We start from the raw sequence: 18,406 nt of genomic DNA, 5'->3' as shown, positions 1-18,406 counted from the left end.
GTTGGTTGACAATTTTTGCATCTGCGAAGGATACAGTGTGCCTCGCTGCCTCATGTATGAGATTTACGTGGAGACCTGTGGGCAGAATGCTCAGAACCAAGTCAACCCAGCCATGTTTGGGAAGGTCTGTTGTGAAGATAAAAATACAATGTCCACTGCGTAAAAAAGTATGCAAGTTATTAATAATCAATGAGGAAATGCTGGGGTTTATTTGGGTCTAAGTGGGTATTCTGAAGGAGATCAGCCCTGGGATTTCTTTGGAAGGAATGATGCTAAAGCTGAAACTCCAGTACTTTGGCCACCTCATGCGAAGAGTTGACTCACTGGAAAAGACTCTGATGCTGGGAGGGATTGGGGGCAGGAGGAGAAGGGGACGACAGAGGATGAGATGGCTAGATGGCATCACTGACTTGATGGACGTGAGTCTGAGTGAACACTGGGAGTTGGTGATGGACAGGGAGGCCTGGCGTGCTACGATTAGTGGGGTCACGAAGAGTTGGACATGACTGAGCGACTGAACTGAACTGAAGTGGATATAACCGGCCTCACCCTGGAAACCAGCCAGATGATTAGCCTACTTCCTCACACCTTCCCAAAGCCATCCCATCCTTTGTCCACACTTCATAGTGAGGGGCCAGGAAAGGGAAGGGTGGGGTTACATTCACCAGAGAGAATGCAGCTCTAGCAGCCCCAGAGACCCGCAGTGTTCAGCCAGGCTTGCCGGGTCATTGTTCCTGCATAGACATGCCACAGCTCAGGACGCCACAAGCACTAAGAGCTACCTTGTGAGGTCAAACAGCTGATCCTTCCCACAATTTGCTCATATCTAGAGAACTCTTGGGCTCTCAAAGGTTTCTTCTGGAGGTTAAGAGCTCTGCCAGGGGCTTTGTTTATACCACGCAATACGCAGCAAATGTTAGCACAAGGATGGCCCATCTAAGACCCTCTACATCCAACAAATATTCATTGAGCAACTGCTACTTCAGCACTGTTTTAGATGCTGAGAGTACAGCAATTAACAGAGAACAGAGAGAAATCCCTGCCTTCACTGCACTTATTACTTTTTTATTTAAATTTACTCTATTTATGTTTTTATTTCGTCTGCACGTGGGCTTTCTGTAGTTGCAGCAAGCCAAGGTTTCTCTCTGCTTGTGATGCTTGGGTGTCTCAATGCAATAGCTTCTCCGGTTGCAGAGCAGTCTCTAGAGTGCAGGCTGACTAGTTGTGGCACATGGGTTTAGTTGGTCTGTGGCATGTGGAATCTTCCCGGACGGACCAAGGGTCAACCCATGTCCCCTACCTTGGCAGGCAGATTCTTAACTACTAGACCACTGGGGAAGTCCTGTATTTATTATTAATATATTATAGTTGATGGAGACAGATAAAGAATATAAAATATATAGTCTATTAGATTGTGTAAATGGAGAAGGCAATGGCACCCCACTCCAGTACTCCTGCCTGGAAAATCCCATGGACGGAGAAGCCTGGTGAGCTGCAGTCCATGGGGTCTCGAAGAGTCGGACATAACTGAGCGACTTCACTTTCCCTTTTCACTTTCATGCATTGGAGAAGGAAATGGCAACCCACTCCAGTGTTCTTGCCTGGAGAATCCCAGGGACGGAGGAACCTGGTGAGTTGTGTGTGGGGTCGTACAGAGTCAAACGCAACTGAAGTGACTTAGCAACAGCAGCAGCAGCAGATTGTGTAAATGCTAAGTAGAGTAGAAAGAGTAAAGGATCCGTGTGTGTGTGTGTGTGTGTGCCTGTGTGCATATGTATATGGATGTGTGTGTTAGGGGAAGGGCTGTAATTTGAGGGGAGGCAAGAAGTAACTTTTGAGTCCAGACTTCCAGAAGATGAAACAGTGAGTATGGGGTTATATGAGCAAAGAGCAGAGCAGGCAGAGCCAATGTCAAAGACGCGAGGCAGGAGGGAGCTGACACAGAAAGGAGGCTGCAGTGGTTGGAGGGCAGAGACCAGGAAGAGAGGATCAGAGGCTCAACTCTGGGAGGTGGGAGAAGCCCAGGTGTGTAGGGGTCAAATCCTGGGTGTATTTGGAAGACAGCCAATAGGATTTGTTGACGGAAAGAATTAATAGAATCACAGAGCTTAATTGTTATTAAAGTAACAATAATAGCTTTCATATTGCATCATATTTACTTTCAGTCTGGTTTTCAAGAATAGACAGAATCCACTCAAAACAAGTTAAAAGGAGAATTTTGATTATTATCATTTTTTAAATTTTATTTTGGCTGCACTGGGTCCTAATGGTGACATGTGGGCTTCTCTAATTGCAGCACTCGGGATTCATTGCCCTATGGCGTGTGGGATCTTAGCTCCTGAGCAGGGATCGAACCTTTATCCCCTGCATTGGAAGGTGGATTCTTAACCACTGGACCACCAAAGGTCTCGAAAGGAGAATTTTTTTAGAGGGATATCTCATTTAATCCAATGGCAATAAGTTTGACTGGACCTCATAGAATCTAATCTAGTGCTGCCCAATAGAAATGTAACAGGAGCCAGATATATAATTTTTAAATATTCTAGATCCTCCTTTTCAAAGTTTTTAAGGTGAAATTGATTTTATAAATTTTAAATTTAATCCCAAATATTCAAAATACTATTGTTTCAAGATGGAATCAGTATTTAAAACTCACTGAGTTGTTTTGTTCATTCTTCATGCTAGATCTCAAAAATCAAATGCATTATTTTACACGTTGGTTTTCAGTCACCTAGTCGTGTCTGACTCTTTGCAACCCCATGGACTGCAGCACACCAGGCCTCCCTGTGCCTCACTATCTCCCGTAATTTGCCCAAGTTCATGTCCATTGCATTAGTGATGCCATCCAGCCATCTCATCCTCTGACACCCTCTTCTCCTTCTGCCCTCAATCTCTCCCAGCATCAGGGACTTTTCCAGTGAGTCGTCTTTTCGCATCAGATGACCAAAATACTGGAGCTTCAGCTTCAGTATCAGTCCTTCCAGTGAGTATTCAGAGTCGATCTCCCCGAAGATTCACTGGTTTGATCTCCTTGCTCTCCAGGGTACTTCTAGGAGCCTTCTCTAGCACCACAGTTCAAAGGCATTAATTCTTTGGTGTTCTGTCTTCATTACAGTCCAGCTCTCACAACCGTACATGACTACTGGGAAGACCGTAGCCTTGACTGTATGGACCCCTTACATGTACAGCCCATCAATCAGACCAGCCCATTTCAAGTGCTCAGTGGCCACTTGTGCCTGCTGGGTCCCCTCTCAGACAACCTAGACAAGATTCTGAGTCACCAGGCATCTCCTCTCTCCCTCTGGTGTGTCTGTAAACCACTGTGATGCTGCTTCTCTTGCCAGTCCTGCTCCAGGCCCATCCCAGAAGCCAGCTTCTTCCTCCAGTGTCATGATTTCCCATGATGGCTGCTTGTATGGTGCTTGCTTCCCAAGATGCTTCACTTGACCTTCTGCTCCAGGGCCTGACCCTGTAACGATCTGCAGGCAAAAGAGGCCTGCAGGAAGGATGGGTGGGTGGGAGGAAACAGTTGGCATCTTTAATGCTTGGTCTTGTGACAGCCATCCGCCGAGGCAGATAGCATTAAAAGTCAAGGAACGAACCATGAGTGACTAAGGTCAAGGTTCCCACAGCTTGCTGCAACGCTGGGGCAGTTGACTTCATTATGGACTTCATTCAACTGACTTCATTCAGACCTCTTTCCACCTGTTATTCCCTCAAAAGTATCCTGTACTCCCAAAAGACCTTGGCGGTCACTGGTCCAACTCCATATCCAATGACAAGCCCTTCAAAGTCACCTCCAGCTGGGAGCTTTGTATGAGAACAGAATGCCCTCTGGGGACAGACACGCCTGGGACTCAGAGCTGTGAGGGGGCAGCGTGTTTTTATGTCTCCGTTACAAGGAAGTGACTCTTCCCCTGGGCAAATAGTCCTCCCCCAGGATCCGTGCTTGGCAAGCAGAACACAGGCGGATGGAAAGCCGCCTGGCTCCTTGCAGGCCTTGGGGCAGCTCACAGCCTGCAGGATCAGACCCCCACAGGAGGCCCCTAGCTGGTGCTGAAATGACCTGGGAATAAGGAGCCTGCTCACGGGCCACAGAGGTGTCAGTCCAGCCTCCTTCCGGTTTCCAGTCTTTCTTCCCTTCCTGTCTGCTGCCTTTCTCAGTGTTCCTCAGTGGACAGAGTGGAACTGGTTCCTGACATGCCCTCAACCTTCCATCCACTCACGGCCTGATTCTCTCAGGTTCTTTTGTTCTTTTAAACAATATGATAAGCATCTGTGAATCCACCACCCTATAGGAACCATGTGGTCAGAAACCCCTCTCCCCGCCTTCCCCAGCTCCTGGGAACCATCAACCCCTTCATCATTATCTTGCCTTAAAAATTTTTTTTAATTTTTTTGGGCTGCATTGTGCATTATGTGGGAGCATTAGTTCCCCAACCAGGGATGCTGCCTGCACTGCCCCTGCATTGGCAGCGTGGAGTCTTAACCACTGGACCACCAGGGAAGTCCCTTTCTTGCCTTTTTAAAAAAAATCTTACTACATTTGTATCATTTCTTTTTTTCTTAAACTTTTGATCCCCTTAACCCAATTTTGCCCATGCCCTACCCGTCCTGTGACCTCTGGCAACAACCAGTCTCTTCTCTGTGATCAGTGAGTTTTTTTGTTTGTTTGTTTTTAGTTTTGCTTTTGTTTTGTCACTGTTTCTTAGATTCCGCATATAAGCAAGATCATACCATCTTTGGCTTCCTCTGTCTGACTTATTTTATAGATTGCATTTCTTTCAAAAAGCCCAGTTTTAATTTTTGTGGCTTGAATTTTTTTAGAAGGAAGATCATGTTATGTGTCATCTTTGGGGACTTGTTCCACTTACTCTTATATCAAGACTCCTCTACATTCATTTGACTGCTGTATAATATTTCAGTTGATTCGTTCACTCTCCAATTGATGAGCATTTGAGTTGTTTCCCAGTTTTGCTGCTGTGAACATTCACATGTGTCTCCTACTGTGGATGTGGAGCTGTTCTCTTGGGCATGTGTCTGGGGGTTAATTTGCAAGCTGATGGGTTGTTTGACATCATTTTCTGAAATGATGGCTCCCATTGGGCTCCCAAGGGCAATTCTGTGAATTCCAGTGATGTTTCCACTGATACTCACTTCTCCACTGAATATTCTTGGCTCCCAACTTTTAACTTCCCTGCCCATTTGTTTCATTATGACTTCAATTTATTGGTGTTTCTCTTCAAAGACAGGTTCCCCAGGGGTACAACTCAGTGTCTCAGGAGGGCTCAGGATGGAGCTTTTATTTGTATTTTTTGTTACTTTTTTGAGTACTAACCTTTTTATCCTTCCCTGCCATTATGTTGGTTTCATTTAAAGCTTGTGGTCAGCAAAAGTAACCCTTCATTTTTTTTTTTTAACACATGAATTAGAAGTAAGGTGGCTCAATGATGAAGAATCCACCTGCCAATGCAGGAGACACAGGAGATGCGGCTTCAGTTCCTGGGTTGGGAAGATCCCCTGGAGTAGGAAATGGCAATCCACTCCAGTATTCTTGCCTGGGAAATCCCATGGACAGAGGAGCCTGGTGGGCTACAGTCCTGGAGGGTCGCAAAAGAATCAGACAACACTGAGAGACTGGGCACAGGCCTCCCAAAACTGCTTTGTAAACTGTAAAACACTCCAGATAAATAGAATATTTTATCCTTGTTATCAGATTGTTGTCAATGCAGATGGGTGTTGGAACCCAAGAGTGGCTGTTTCCTTATTCTAAGTTGCAGCTTCTTAGTTCCAACCTGCTGAATCTTCTACACTCAGAGTCATCAAGCCGTGTCAGCTGCTGAAGCTCACACTTAGCCCTCCCTCAATAAATCAAAAGTGATGTGGGCGTGAATGAGGTGTTAGGCTCTGGAGCTCCCTGAATGTCTCTGGGTGAGGTCTTCCAACCCACCAGGAACTCCCCAGCTGTCTTATCACTCAGCCCATATTTTGCCCTTTCATCACTCAACATATTGATTGGGACACTTCCTCTAAGGCTTTTGAGTCTGGGCATCCTGGCACTACAGCACTTTCCTTATCTGGCAGCCTTATCAGATGGGAATGGGGTGACTTGAGCTTGACACATTTGGGCTCTGGATCATCCCTGCCTCCTTTTTTAAGAAACCTAAGGCTCCTGTTCAAAACCCATCTTCGATTTCCTTCTCAGTCGTTTCTCATCCAGGGTGGTCCCACTGCAGTGTTCCACAGAAAGTGTTAAAAAGAGCCTCCGGTATGATCGCGGGCATTTGTCCAGCGTTTTTGATCTTCCAACTTCCTTTCAAATCCATCCCCCAAGACACTGGGGTCCTGGCTTTCAGTTCCTGTTGGGAATTTGCCCAAAGAATGAGCCAGTTCAGTGTTGCTGGTCTTGGAAAGGGACTCTGAGTTGCTGAATCTGTGACTCAAAGAAGGGAGAGGAAGGGGAAAAGGATATGATCCCAAAGCTTGTTTACAAGAGAAACAACAAAATACCCACTTCTCACTTCCTGCCTCTTCCCCTGGGAATAGAGTTGATTCCAGGTTCCACACAAGTTCCTGTGCAGATGTTGGGGTGTTTCTTGCTCTGCTCCACAGTCCCGGGTACATGACGGGTCATCTCACTCCCAGTGCAAGTAACAGGCTTACGAGGATGAGGAAACTTCCCAAACGCTGACTTCCTTTTTTTTAAAGTAGCATTTCCTGATGCTTTTCTGATTATGAAATAATACATTCCCTTAATAGAAAATGTGGAGATTCAAGAAACGTGTACAAAAGAAGAAGGCAAATGTTGGCCATGGCCTCATTGTCCAGAAATGCAGCCTGACCTCCCTAGAAATCCTTGGGTGATACAAAGCTCCATTGCCATTCTAGTTTACCAAAGGGTACCTGCCTAACAAGATCCAGCCCCACGTGACATCCACACTCTGAGCTGAGGTTAAAGTGGAATGATTTCCCCAATCCTCCAGCAAGGTTTCTCATGAGCAGGCTACTAGGAATGGGGACCTGCTTTTCCTCCCTCCCCTCTCCCACCACCTCTCTGGGTTTTGGGAGAAGTAAAAGTGGACGGAAAATTTCTACCACACATCTTCACATTTGGGGGCTAGGCAGACCCTTGTCTCCTGTTCCCCCCCCACCTGTGGCTTCTGCAGGGCAACCCTTGAGAATGTTCTAGAATGCATCCCTGGCTTTAGTGAATAACTCATTCCAAAACCTGACTGCCCATCCTGGGGCCTTGCTAGGCAGAATCTGGGCCCTCTCACCTGTCAGCTTTTGTTTTTTTATGATTTTTTTTTTAATATGGACCATTTTTTAAAATTTTCTTAAAAGTTTTTTATTGAACTTGTTACAATAATGCTTCTGTTTCATGTTTTGGTTTTTTGGCAATGAAGCATGTGGGATCTTAGCTTCCTGACCAGGAATCAAACCCACATCCACTGCATTGGAAGGTAAAGTCTTTACCACAGGACTGCCGGGGAAGTCCTCTACCTGTCAGCTCTTTACCACTTGTGGCCAGCGTCTGGGTGTGGAAACTTCTCAGCCATTCTTGTCTTGAACAGGCTGTGGGTATGTTGGAGCCAGGGCAGTGACCACAGTCCTCGGCCTGCCCCCAAGGCCACTGGCCAGCTGTCTCTCGTCGACTTGGAGTCTGGTGCCCAAGCCAGACATTGAACGCAGGGGCCTCAACATCAGTCCTTGACGCTAATTCTTGAATCTTCTTCCCCAGCGTCTGAGGTGATTGGACCACCCCATCCTACTCACTGTTCACAGGTCAAGGGATGATCTGAGGGAGCTCTGAGGGAGAAAGGCTCTGAGGGAGCTGTGAGCAAGATAAGGTCTGCAGGAGCGCTGAGCAAGCAAGGCTCTGAGGGAGGGAGGGCTGGCTGAGGGAGCCAGGCTTTCAGGGAGCTCTGAGTAAGAGGGTCTGAGGGTCTGAGGGGGCTCTGGTCCAGAGACTCTGAGGGAGTGCTGAGAACGGGAGGCTTTGAGGGAGCTCTGATCCAGAGAGGCTCTGAGAGAGCCCTGAGCAAGACAGGGTCTGAGGGGCCAGTGTGGGAGAGAGGCTCTGAGGGAGCAAGTCTGGGGGAGCACTGAAGGAGGGAGAGTCTGGGGGAGCACGGCTCTAGGGGAGCTGGAGTGAGGGATGGTCTGATGGTCTGAGGGAGCTGTGATAGAGAGAGACTCTATGGGATCTCTTAAGGAGGGACTTTTTTGAGGCAGCTCTGATTGAGGGAAGCTCTGAGGGAGCCGCGATGAAGAGGCGCTGAGGGAGCTCTGAGTGAGGAAGGGTCCTCGGGAGCTCTGAGTGGAAAAGGGTGTGAGGGTGAGGGAGCTCTGGAGGTTGGTGTGAGTTAGTTCTGAAGAAGAGATGCTCTGAGGGAGCTCTGAGTGAGGGTGGGTCTGAGGCAGCTGTGAGGGAGGGAAGCCCTGAGGCTCTGAGGGAGGGAGCCTCTGAGGGAGCTCTCTCCTGTGGCTTATGTTTCGCTTCCCTTCCTTCCTTGATTTGGCCTCATGACTTTGATGTTAATTGTGCCAGACCTAAAGCAATTATACTCCAATTAAAATATATGTAAAGTAAATATGGAAAAAAAAAAACAACATTCCAGACCTGCCCTCCTCTCCCTTTCTGTGCCTCCACACAGGGTCCGGCGGGGCGGGGGAAAGTGGGGGAGCCTTTCTGTAGGAAGAGGTAGGGTCTGAGGCAGGCAGGAGAAATGTTTCATGACATCCAACCCTCCCACTTGGAAGCTGAGAATAAAAGAGAGAGGAAGGCAGACCCAGAGACGTAGAGAACATGGAAGAAATCATTACAGGGCCGCCTGGAACATCCTGCCCTCCTGCTCTGTAGTTTCGTAGTTTTACCAGGATACAGGATTTCCCTTTTCAACAGTCATGCACTTGGGTACTGTGTTTGTCACGGACCTTCAGACAGAACAGACTTCTGGTTTTTAAAAAATATAATTGGTCATAGATATCATATCAGTGCTAACAGAATGTACATCAGAAAGATAGTGGGTAGGGAGGGAGGTGGGAAGGAGGCTCAAGAGGGAGGAGATGTGTATACCTATGGCTGATCCATGTTGATGTTTGACAGAAACCAACACAGATACTGTAAAGCAATCATCCTTCAATTAAAAATAAATAAAAAAAAAAAAAGATAGTGGGGATGGGGACTTCCCTGGTGGTCCAGTGGTTAGGACTCTGCCCTCCCAATGCAGGTTTGATTCCCTGGTTGGAAAACTAAGATTCCACAGCCACTTGGCATGGCCAAAAATAAATAAATAAATGATGGGGAGATGAAACATTGAGTCAGAAGTAGCTCTCATTTAATATTTTGTAACATTTGCTAGCAAAATCTTTCAAATGAAAAGTAAATGAATACATTTTAACATGAAAATGCCAATCACATTGGAAAAAGGGAAGTAGCATGATGGACTGCTTTGCAGTGTCAGTAATGCCCTGTTTTTAGAGGATTTTTAATGACACGGGGAAAAGTTTACAGTACAAGGTAGGGGGAAGAAAGTGGGAAGCAGAGCTGCTGACACGAGAATTGTGACGATGCCAGTATTTCCAGTGTAGACTTGCAGAATCCACTCGCACAGGAAGGCTTTGGAAAAAAGTCAGGAATGAACTGCATTGGAGTTTACATGGTGGTTCCCTTGGAGTGCTGTGTTTCCTTCTTTATACTTGTCTGATTATTCCAAATTTCATTTATTTGTATTTTCTTTATGATTAGAAAAGAGGGAATGCAGGTTAAACATGGCAAAAGATGAAGCTGAAAGTTCTATTTCTAAATTTTAAAATTGCAACTTTAAATCTAACTTACTCTTTTAGCTCGTGCACTTGGTTTTCCCTGATCTTGGCACCCGGAGGCTGGGAACGAGAGGCAGTGCCAGGTAGGTTGATCATTTTGGTTTTATTCTAAATGTTAAAAACATACATTTTGAAAAATCACAAAATGGATGACCAAAAAGTGCAAAACTAAACAAACTATAAATATCAACTCCTCCCAAAGAATTCCCATAATTAAATGAAATTCCCAGTGCCTGATACAATTCAGGTGATGCCAGAACCGAATTTGAGTCTCTGTCTTCTCAAGAGATTGTGTTAAAGTACAAAAGTCACACTGTATTTTTCTGTTTCCACACTTTCAATGTTTAGACATGTAAATGTCTAATAGTTAAGTAATGATAGCCCTAGAACAATAAAACTATTTTAATTACTCTTTGAACTAAAATTGCTAAGTGTTCCATCTAATTCGCATATTTGAATTATATTCAAGAGACCAAGGTACCCAGGTGATATTTTTAACACAAAAGGAAATTCCAGTATTATCGGGTGTATCCTGTTATAATTATCACTCAGTTATCATTGTTACTTATTGTTTGTTTTAAATCAAGAAAAGTCAGGAGAAATCAGCGAGAGCAAGAAATCACTAAGAAGGGACAGAAGCCAAGTTAGGGAAGGACTTGCCACCCATGAAGGAGTTGAAGGCATGGGAAGTGTTTGCCAAGTTAAGCATTGGGCAATAGTTAATTTGAAAAAAAAAAAAAAAATTGTTGGGCTGCTATGAGCCCATACAAGCTGCTTCCTTTCCTGGGCTTAGCAGAGGAGGAACCAAACTTCCTTATGGGGGTTTGAGAACCTGAGTTCATTCAGCAGAGGGAACACTGGCGTTGGTCTGCATTTCTTTGAGAAAGTTGATGGCAGAGACGACAGGAGGCTTTCCCTGTGGCATCTCTCATATTCAAGTGTCATAAGTCAGGAAAGCAGAGGAGGACATACGCGAGCTTGTTTCAAAGCCGATGCGTGTGAGATAGTGTGAAATGGTCCACCTACCAGAGCCTGGTCAGGCTGAATGACTGATTAGCTTTTCCTGCTAAATGGGGTCAATGATGAACCCTAGAGAACAGCTCTAAGTCTTCCTTGGCTAGGCTGTCCTGTCTCTTCTCCCAAGCCCAGTTAGTGGTTTGACACCATCTTTAAGACCATGTTTATTTTTCAGGTATCATTACGACGGAATCTGTATCAAGAGAAGTTCTTTCTTCTATGCCCAGTACTGCTACCTTCTGGGTGGAAAAAGGTGCACCAGGTTAGTACCTGTCACTTAGGTACTTTGGTCTTGGTCACAGCCTGGTTCATATTAGGACCGTTTGTACTTGCGTTGACTCGAACTGGCTCTTTGGCTGTTGTGCCATTCATCCTTCTTAAGGATGGAAACACGCACATCACATCAACACTCCTCTGACATGCACGTCAGTCTCTGGCAACATCGTCTGCCAGAGAAACGTGTACCACGTTCATTTCCTCAGTTACGGTTCATTTTCATCATCATCTCAATGGCCAGGGCCATTTTGCACTGTCTTTGCTCTTCTCCTCTGTCAAATTTGACAGAATTGGCCATGTCCTGCTTGAACTTTCCTTTAGCCCTCAGGACTCTGCGTCATCCAGTCCCTTCCCTAGAATGAGCCCTTCCCTTCCCCACCAGGGCAGGCATCTCCCAGAGACCCGTCGCTTCATCATTAATGACGCCTACACTTTGACCCCAGGACACCGAATTCTTTTCTGTCTCTCACCTGCCGCTCCCTCCACGGATGAGTCCTCCTCCTGAATCACTTCTCCTGCTCCTTGTCTCACCCACCCCCAGGGATGTTCTGTTGGGCCATCTCCTGGATGTTCCCATGCAGAGGACCCACTGGTCCCTCCCACTGAAGAGGTAGAACTTTAACTTCATTCGCTCCCTCCCATCACCTCTGCCTCTTGACACCCTCGTTTCCATCTGTGATCCCAAGAGATAGAACCTATGCAGAGGATCACCCTGCAGCCCTCCCTGACTCCCGGGTCACAAGTCCTGTTAATTCTCCCCTCCTGGGTCTCCTGATGGCTCTTCCTGGTTACAGGTGTTTCCTGTATGTCCTCATCGTCTCACATCGAGATTATTTTCATGGGTCCTATGTAAGCTCCCTCCCTTCACCTCACCACTATCTGAACACAGCCGTGAGACTAACCTGCCCCCAGTTCTTCAGTTTTTCTCTTTCTTGCTCGGAAACCTCAGGAGCTTGCTCTTACCTCCTGTGTAGAGCCTACAGCCCCCTCTTCCCAGACTGGTGACCGTCCCCAGCTCTTTCTATAGGCACTTCCCATCCATGTTGCCAGTTTCTCCCGAATGCACAGCCTTGGTTTCAGCCATGCTCGCTTTGCTCGGAGGACATCAAATGCGTGTCTGTCTTGGCTCCCCATCATCCCGTCCTTGCAAGACGTCATTCCCTCTCTCTCAATCCAGCTATCAATCCAATTGCTTGGATGAATCCCCAGGGAATTACAGAGTGGAAAAAAACCATCTCAAAGGGTTCCATACTGTGTGATTTCATTTATAAAACATTTTGAAATGACAAAGTTTTTTTCCTTTCTAGTGGAAGGGTAGTTGATTCACAATGTTGTGTTAGTTTTCAAGGGTAGAGCAAAATGATTCACACACACACACACACATATATTCTCTTTCATATTCTTTTCCATATGGTTTATCACAGAATATTGAATGCAACTCCCTGTGCTCCACAGCAGGACCTTGTTTATCCACCCTATGTATAACAGATTGCGTCCACTAACCCCACCCCCCCAAATCCATCCCTCCCCCACCCTCCTTGCCTTTGACTACGTCAAGTCTGCTCTCTCTGTCTGTGACCCTGTTTGTGTCTTGTAGATTGGTTTGTTTGTGTCATATTTCAGGTTCCACAAATAAGTGATATCATGTGGTATTTGTGAAATGGCAAAATTTCTGGAATGGAGGACAGCTTCCTCGTTGCCGGGAGTTAGGGGCGTTGGGCTGAGGGAGCAAGAGATGGTGCAGCCGTGGTCACCTTGTGATGAGACACGCACTGTGTCCCAGCCATGGTGCTGGATGCAGGCATTTCCACAGGCGAGCTACATGCCTACATGCAAAAATGAGTTTAAGGAAGGCTTGGGAAATCCGAGTGAGATCAGTGGATTTGTATCAGTGTCAAAACCAGATTGTGATATTGTACTAGAGTTTGGCAGGATGTCACCATTGGGGGAGATCAGGCAGAGGTAAAATGGAGCTCTCTGAATGATTATTTTATTTTTTATTGGAGTATAATTGCTTTATAATGTTGTGTTGGTTTCTGCTGTACAATAAAATGAGTCAGCCATAGGTATTCATATATCCCCTCCCTCTTGGACCTCCCTCCTTTCCCCTCGCTCCATCTCCACCCCTCTAGGTCATCAGAGAGTGGATTCTGAAAAAGAAAAACAAATATCATATATTAACGCATATATGTGGAATCTAGAAAAATGGTGGTGATGAACCTATTTGCAGGGCAGGAGTAGAGACAGACATACAGAACAGACTTGTGGACACAGCAGGGGAAGGTGGGGTGAATTGAGACAGGAGGATTGACATATAAATACTGTATGTGTGTAAAACAGACAGCTGGTGGGGGCCTGCTGTTAGCAGGGAGCTCAGCTTGGGACCCTGAATGATTTCTTACTTCTGCTACCTACATTACAAATGAATCAAGCCTCACCCTTCAGTCCAGGAAAACATGTGATGACAGGTCCTAGGAAGTGGCCAGTCTTCCCCTGCCGACATCTTCTGCTGGCATCCATCCCCCCTTTGGCAGTTAGAGTCTGGATTGTCCCTGAGTCTCAGAGCCCTCCTCACACTGGCCTGTGTGCGTGTGTGTGTGTGTGTGTGTTGGGGGCCGGGGGGCTGGACAGGTAGCACAGGTGTTCACACAGTGCCCTAACCAAGCACCTCCCCCTGTCCTCACACACCAAGGCAGGCAGGTGGCTGTGTCCGCCCAGGGCACACCCTCAGGTCCCGCTGTTACAGGCTCACTAGCATTCAGAACCCGGAGGGGATCCCCCAGCCAACCACAGACCAGCATCTTCCTTGTTCCCCACAGTGACAGCTCCACTGAGCCAGGCGCTTCTCTGAGGGTGCAGCCAACTGAGGTCTAATTAGCACTTTCCTGCTAATATTTGCCTCGGGAAGGAGAAGGCATCTGGATTTTTCAAGGGCATCTTGTGTGTGTGTGTGTGTGTGTGTGTGTGTGTGTGTTTTCTGGACCTCATGTTAAGGAAAGAAATGGAAACCACGGATGAGAGCATCAGCATAGAGATTTGGCTGGGAGCCAGGCTAGTGGCTTTAAGGGACTCTGGGGGTTTTTTGCTTTCTCATCACTGCCACCACCAGGCACTGCAGAAAAAGCAGATAATCTAATTAAAATCAGTTTAGTCTTGAGATAAGCCCCTGTCTCCTCCCTGTCTCCCCATATTGTCCCTCGGAGCCCCTTCAGAGGAGAAATTCTACTGTCAGCTCTCTGCCACCATCCACCCCGCCCTCTCCTGACGCCAGCGGCTTAGCAGGAGGACAGGATCCCTAGCCCGGGACCTCTTTCACTGGACTCCTCACAGGTGGCCCAGGAGCAAGCAGACCCGGAGCCCTGGTGTCAGAGCGTTTGTTTTCCCTGGAGGTGAGGGAGGGGGCGGGGTGGACGACCGTGTTGTGGTGGATCCCACTGAAAACTGCTGAGGCAGCATTTCCAAGGAGAGACCAAGATTTGATTTGCAAAACCAACGAGCAGCTTGAGCCTTTTTTTTTTTTTTTTTTTAAGGAAAATGACTATAAATATGCAGCGTGTGCCAGATGCAAAGAAGCCCTTTCCCAACTCCAGGGCACTTCTTGCCTTGCTCCCCTCTCCAGGGTAACATCTTTATACAGGGAACAGACCTCCCCAGATCCCAGTCTTGTTTAGCTGGCAGCCGGACTGAGCCCTGGACCAGGGTCTAAGCGCTGACCTAGAAATTCTTGGCGAATGGAGGCCAAAGTATAAAATGCTCTGTTATTGTCAGGGGAAGGAGAGGGAAATGGAGAGAGAGTGTGTGTGTGAGTGTGTGTGTGGTTGTCACATCTAGAGAAACAGCTCTGCTTAACATGTTTATTCTCCACCTCGTAAGCAACATTCCTGGCTGACATGTCACAAGGAAAACGTTGTCATTTTCCAAATAGAAGAGTCCCTGGTCTATCTAATGTGACTTCTGAGATTAGTGGGACGGAGGCCCAGGTTTCTCTCAGGACATATGAAAACTAGCCCTTGCCCTCATCCGTCTCCCAGTCCACACGCACGCACACACACACACACACACACACACACACTCACTCAGCTTTTCCAACTTAGCATATTAAAAGCCTGTAAAAAGCTTCTAAAATCGGGCCTTCCCAAGTCACGCCTGCCTTTGTTCTCTGTGCGTTTGTTCCTCTGCCAGCTCATGAGCTCAGGGGGCTGCCTGGCAGCCCGCAGAACCCAGGACCTTGGGTCCATGGCTGGCTGGTTGTGCCCAGGGGAGCAGAAAGGCTCCAGTTTATCTTTCACATTCATCACCCTGGGAGGGCGAGTTCAAGGGAGCTGTCAGCCAAGCAATCGTGGGCACCGCAGACCCAGAACATCTCGGTGTCTTTCCCATGGAGTCCACGTGGCCCCACTGCCTGCAGGAGGTAAACCCTCCTGGGGCCAGCCCTCTCCCGACAGCAGGGCTCTGCTGTGTCCCGGGCGGCCTCCTTCTCAGGTATAATCAGGGGTCCAAGTTGCAACCCGCACTTGGGCCGTGTCCACCCTGTGCTTCGCAAGGCTGGTTGGAACTTGTTAAGGTGTGTTTTGTTTTTTTTTTAAATAGGCATTACCTGGTTGTTGTCTAGCAGCTCACAAAACATAGGTGTGGAGGATCCCGCCCTGGACTGCACCCTTGCTGGGGGGAGGTTTGAAAAGCAGGTGAAGCTCCCAAACCATCTCACCTGTTCAAAGCACCCCTCACATCCTCCTCTCCAGCCCAGACGCCCAGACGTGCCGTCTGTCTGCCGAGGAGGCCTGGCTTCCGGTTGCCGTTTTCCCTCGGGAACGACAGACTTTCAGCAGTTTCAAAGGTGTCCCTTTAGATCATCATTTTGCAATTAAGTTGCTCATAAAAATCTAATGGGGATAGAGTTAAGCAACGTAAAATCAACAGCCCCCAGCACAGAAAATAAGGAACCCACGCCCCTCAGCCACACTCAGCCAATCCAGTTTAAAAAGAAGGCTGTTCTTCCTAATGGGAAAAGAATGGAAAAGAATAGATATATGTATGTGTATAACTGAATCCCTTGGCTGCACACCTAAAACCAGCACAACTTTGTTAATCGACTCTGTGCCAATATAAAATAAAATAGATAACCAGCGAGGACCCACTGTATAGCACAGGGAGCTCTGCTCAATATTCTGTAATAAGCGAAATGGGAAAAGAATTTGCAAAACAGTAGATAGATACATGCATATGTGTGTATAACCACTTTGCTGTATACCTGAAACTAACACCACATTGTTAATCAGCTATACTCCAATATAAAATAAAAATTTTAAAAGTTGTTCTTTTCCACTTTGTCTCAAAACCCTCGCATCTTCCTTTGCCCTCCTCGTGTGCGTTCTTTATTATCACACATATGTGTGTCTTACAGCAGTGGTCCCCAGCCTTTTTGGCACCAGAGAGCAGTTTCGTGGAAGACAGTTTTTCCATGCCCTGGGGTGGGAGATGATTTCGGGATGGTTCAAGTGCGCTACATTTCCTGTGCACTTTATTTCTGTTATTATTGCATCAGTTATACCTCAGGTCATCCAGCATTAGCTTCTGGAGGTTGGGGGACCCCTGTCTTAAAAGAGGAAAGAGTGGAAGAGGTAATAGTGATGAAGATGTGAAGTCAGAGCTGGATTTCTGGCTCTGTGAATTGTTTCTTGTTTCCTGTACATAACTGGGGAAAATAATGAATTACTCTCCACTACATAATGGGTTGTTGTGAGGAGTAAGGGGGAGTGAATAAGACACTTAGCAATGGGCAAATGCTCAGTGTATTTTAATCGTTAGTGTCGTGTGTGTGCTTAGTGCAATCAAAAGGATATTAAATAAAGCTTTTTGCAATCATAAGACCTACCCTGATATGAATACATACATTGACTATTTAACTTGAGATGTAAAAGTATCAAGTTGATAAAAAAATAAAATGGGAAAAAAATATATCAAGTTGAGACGCTTCCCTGGTAGTCCAGTGGTTAAGACTCTGAGCTCCCAACTCAGGGAGCACGCGTTCAGTTCCTGGTTGGGGAACTAAGACCCCACATGCCGCATGGCACGGCCTAAAATTTAAAAAACAAGTTAAGGGTGTCTTAACCAGATTCATTCCCTGGGTCAGGAAGATCCCCTGGAGGAGGAAAATGGCAACCCACTCCAGGATTCTTGCCTGGAAAATCCCATGCGCTGAGGAGCCTGGTGGTTGCAAAGAGTCAGACACGACTGAGCAACTAACACACACTCCTAACCAAAAACAGAGTCGTTGATTCATGTTCTTTGAGTAAAAATGGAAATGAAGTCCATCAACGGTGAGAAGATGAAACACCTTGCCTCCACAGTCTGAGGCTGAACACGTCCGGGACGTGAATTCGGTTTTATTACATTTTTATCTTCTTACCTTTGTAATTGCTTCACGTTGTTGTTTCACTGCTGTTAGGATGATTTGCAAGGGCAAATGATGATGCCAAAATGATGCAAATGAAAGTCTGGATTAATGACAAATGATGTCAGAACCTGAGAATGTGGATGCAAATTGTAGTTAAGCTAGAAGAAAGTTATATGCCAGAAAGCGTATTCAGCTAACACAACACTTTCGGGAAAAGGAAAAAAAAAAGGCTGAGTCGTGTGGCATATAATCATGTCCCAGCCCTCTTTACGCTGGACCCTTTTTAGCCAAATTGATCGTAAAAGCTAATGAAAGTCAAATGTGTTTTTTATGTGTCTACACTGTGCTGAGTGAAGCAGACAGTCTGCAGGACCCAGAAGGGACCCTGACCTTCCTCTGACCCCCTTTGTGAGGCTGGGAGAATCTGCTAACCTTCATGCACACCCTGGAGACTCTGAGCGAAGGTTATAGGCTCTGGGGGTTGGAAAAGTTCTTTTAGTGGTGGGAGATTGTTATTGTTTAGACGCTCGTTGGTATCCAACTCTTTGCGACTCCATGGACCATAGCCAGCCATGCTCCTCTATCCGTGGAATTCTCCAGGCAAGAATAGTGGAGTGGGTTGCCATTTCCTTCTCCAGGGGCTCTTCCCAACTAAGGGATGGAACCTACCCCATCCTTCCCCTTCGTCGGGTGGAAAATTGAAGCTCTCAGAGCTCAAGCGACACAAGTAAGAGCAGCCAAGGATGCCTGTTCTGTTGTGGAGTTAGCTGCCACCTCCTTCCCAAGCTGCCCTTCCTTGTCCCCCAGCAGTTAAATCTTAACCACCTGGGCCCTGCCTGTGGGGCAGGAGCCAAGGGGACAGCCCCCATGGAAGCCAAGTGACCTCTC

At 46.8% G+C, this 18,406-nt stretch overlaps 1 protein-coding gene across 1 annotated transcript in view; it reads left to right on the top strand.

Annotated features, from left to right (window-relative positions):
* The first annotated feature begins 52 nt into the window (after positions 1-52).
* The window catches only part of RFX8 (RFX family member 8, lacking RFX DNA binding domain), a 47,634-nt gene continuing 29,280 nt past the window's right edge, over positions 53-18,406 (top strand). Inside the window, exon 1 of the mRNA XM_010829863.1 lies at positions 53-124. Within this exon, the coding sequence (XP_010828165.1) occupies positions 53-124 (72 nt within the window). The remainder of the gene's footprint in view (positions 125-18,406) is intronic.

This window comes from Bison bison, unplaced genomic scaffold, assembly GCF_000754665.1.
Source record: "Bison bison bison isolate TAMUID 2011002044 unplaced genomic scaffold, Bison_UMD1.0 scf7180017864508, whole genome shotgun sequence".
Classification (NCBI taxonomy): Eukaryota; Metazoa; Chordata; class Mammalia; order Artiodactyla; family Bovidae; genus Bison; species Bison bison.
The sequence above is the reverse complement of the archived record's forward strand: the minus strand, read 5'-3'. Positions and strand labels throughout refer to the sequence as shown.